This window comes from Stegastes partitus, unplaced genomic scaffold (assembly GCF_000690725.1).
Source record: "Stegastes partitus isolate 25-593 unplaced genomic scaffold, Stegastes_partitus-1.0.2 Scaffold120, whole genome shotgun sequence".
NCBI classification, from domain to species: domain Eukaryota; kingdom Metazoa; phylum Chordata; class Actinopteri; family Pomacentridae; genus Stegastes; species Stegastes partitus.
Window position 1 is genome coordinate 767,178 of NW_007577851.1, and position 2,741 is coordinate 769,918.

The 2,741-nt window shown below is 44.4% G+C and overlaps 1 protein-coding gene across 1 annotated transcript in view; it reads right to left on the minus strand.

The window, feature by feature from the left end:
- LOC103354799 (striatin-like) overlaps positions 1–2,741 on the minus strand; it is a 38,586-nt gene that overhangs the window by 5,272 nt on the left and 30,573 nt on the right. The window contains exons 17-19 of the mRNA XM_008278345.1: positions 2,153–2,293; positions 693–794; positions 514–600 (exon numbers count right to left, since the gene is read on the minus strand). Of these exons, the coding sequence (XP_008276567.1) occupies positions 514–600; positions 693–794; positions 2,153–2,293 (330 nt within the window). The remainder of the gene's footprint in view (positions 1–513; positions 601–692; positions 795–2,152; positions 2,294–2,741) is intronic.

Below are 2,741 nucleotides of genomic sequence, written 5' to 3' on the forward strand. Positions count from 1 at the left end.
TGTAGCTCCCCGTCACTATTTTGAGCCTTTTTGGACAACATCTTGTCACATGAGAGAGTTTTTCTTTCATTTGGACAAACCTTAAATCATTCTGGACACATGTTTTGTTATTTTAAACACATTGTGAGTCTTTTTTTTGAGATTTTTACTTTTTTTTTTATGTCATTTTGAACAAATTTCCGGTTGCTTTGTAAAAGTGTTGCACCATTCTGGAGTAGGTTTTGTGTATCTGGACAAATTTCAAGTCATTATGGACAATATTTAGTCATTCTGTCATTTGCTCAGTTCTTTTGCTATTCAGAACAAATGTGGAGTCATTTGGAGAAGCTTGCCGTGTTGGCAGCTGATTAAATCTAATCAAAGACGAGGAACTTTTCTCTCTTTTCTAAGATTTACGGCAACACAACCGTGTCCTAGCGACAGAAACAGTTTTACTCTGCTTCGTGTTGTTCTGCTTCCACAGAGCTGCAGGACTTTATGGAGAAAAGAGGAAGAAGCTGCTTCAACACTCACTTCCTGACATGAGGTACAGCCCGTTTGGATCCACAGCGAGACTCGTGACCGAGTCCAGGTGGGCGACCATCGAGTGGATCAGTTTGCCTTCAGAGAGAAACAGAAACAGGAAACAGGTGTTGAGCTGAGTTCACGCCGACGTGCGGCTCGAGGCGGCCGAGGCGGCGCTGCCCTGCTACCTGTGTTGTTGTCGAAGAACTGGATGTGGCGGTCCTCCTGGGCGGTGATGGTGATGGGCAGCGTGGGGTGACTCAGCACTTTGTTGATCTTGCAGGGAGCGTCTGTGTGGAGAAGCACGAAACACAGAGTCAGACGGTTCAGAAATCATGTTGCTGTATCCATCCGCTGCTGAAAATAGTCCACGACGGATTGAGGCGCATCAGGAAGCTGCTGGTTTGGGGCTTTACACGGGAAAATCTAATGTAGTCGATAGTTTCTGAAAGGAATGATCCAAAGAAGAACTCTGCAGTTTAGAATCAACTCTGAAATCCACAGGTCGGGTCGGGTTTTGTCATCTGTTTGGTCTGGGTTCGTTATTTGGACAAATTTGGACGATTTTGTTATTTTAACGATGATTTCAAACCAACTGTGAGACTATCTGGTCAAACGTTGAGTTGTTTTGGACAAAGGTTCAGTCTGTTGGGTCACGTTCTGTCATCTGTGCAGACTTTTTGGACAGCCGTGCTCACAACGGTCCGCCAGGTCCGACACCGTGACATCAAAGCATGCATGTGGAGCCTCCGTGTTCTCCAGCGCTGGTAAAACCTTTGGGCGCTTAGAAAATAACTCCAGATTTTAGAAAGCTGTCTGTTTTGGGGCTTTTCATGAGTATAACGTATGAATGCTGGCCTGCTCCTTTAATACGAACGTGATCTTCTGTTCAACAGCTTTTCAAAATAGTGATTCACAAAAAAGACAAATGAAGACGTGCACAGGTCACTTCTCTCTATTTCTAGAAGCTACTACAGATATTTTGAGTCATTTTCAACTATTTCTAAAAATGACTTTAAACAAATCTTTGACAACAGTTTTATTTATTGGCCCCTCAAATTAGATAAAAGTGCAAATGTTCAACCAGGCTGGTGCTGATCCAGAAAGGTCCTGTCAGTGTCTGTCTGTGGATGGATCCATGGTTCTACTAGAATCCAGTCTCTGGTCACATTTCACCACCTGTTGAGGCTCTAACATCAGCAGAACCTGATGTGGTGAAGTTGGACCAGACAAGGTTCTGGTTTCAGACGTTTTTAACATGTACAACTACTGACATGAGTCCATTTACACCATTTTTGTGTCATTTGAGATAAACTTTGTGTCATCTTTGTCTAATTTTGAAGATTTTTTTAGCCATTTTGTGTGACTATTTTGGACTCATTTTGTCTCTTTTGTACAAATTTGTAGTTATTTCAGACACAGAACAGGTTCTAGTTGGTCCTAATGATTCAATGGCTCCAGCAGAGGATCACTTTTTTCATTATTGGCCTTTAAAAATGGCAAAAAAGTGCAAAATATTCAGTTGAAGGTGGTGATGTGTCCCTAGAAAGGTCCTGTCAGTGTCTGTCCGTGGATGGATCCATGGTTCTACTAGAATCCAGTCTCTGTTGAGGTTCTAACCTCAGGAGAACCTGATGAGTGGTCGTACCTGGCGGTCCGGCAGACTCCAGCTTCAGGACGAGCTGCTGCGTCTCCATGTTGAAGAGTCCGATGTGTCCGGTGGTGAAGGACGTCACCATGTGGGCCGGCTCGCTGCTCACCAGGTCCACCGAGGTCGGCACTCCCAGCTCTGAGGCAGAACCGGACAGCAGACACCCATCACATCCAGATATGCTCCATAAAGGCAACAGCTAGAGGCTTCCCACTGCAGGAACAACCCAAACCTCTGGGGGACTTAGTCTGACCCACCAGATGCAGGTCTCTCCTTCCATTCTTCTATCTACGTTTAAAGAATCCCCTCACTAATGGAAACAACAGCACCCTGTGAGCAGCAGCTGGACATGAAAAGTTCTGGAGAGGACCTGGACCTGCAGTAAGGGTTAGCCTGCTAGCATTCATTCTGTTCACATGCTTGGCATGGACACATTTTGAGTCATTATGTAAAAAAAAAACTATAATTATTACAAATAATTTTCAAATCCTGTGGTTGTCACCTGCAGGAGATCCTTCATCTTCTGCTGCTTTGAAATGGGAAAGTCTGAGGAGCTCAGCAAAGATCTGGAGAAGAACATCAGTGA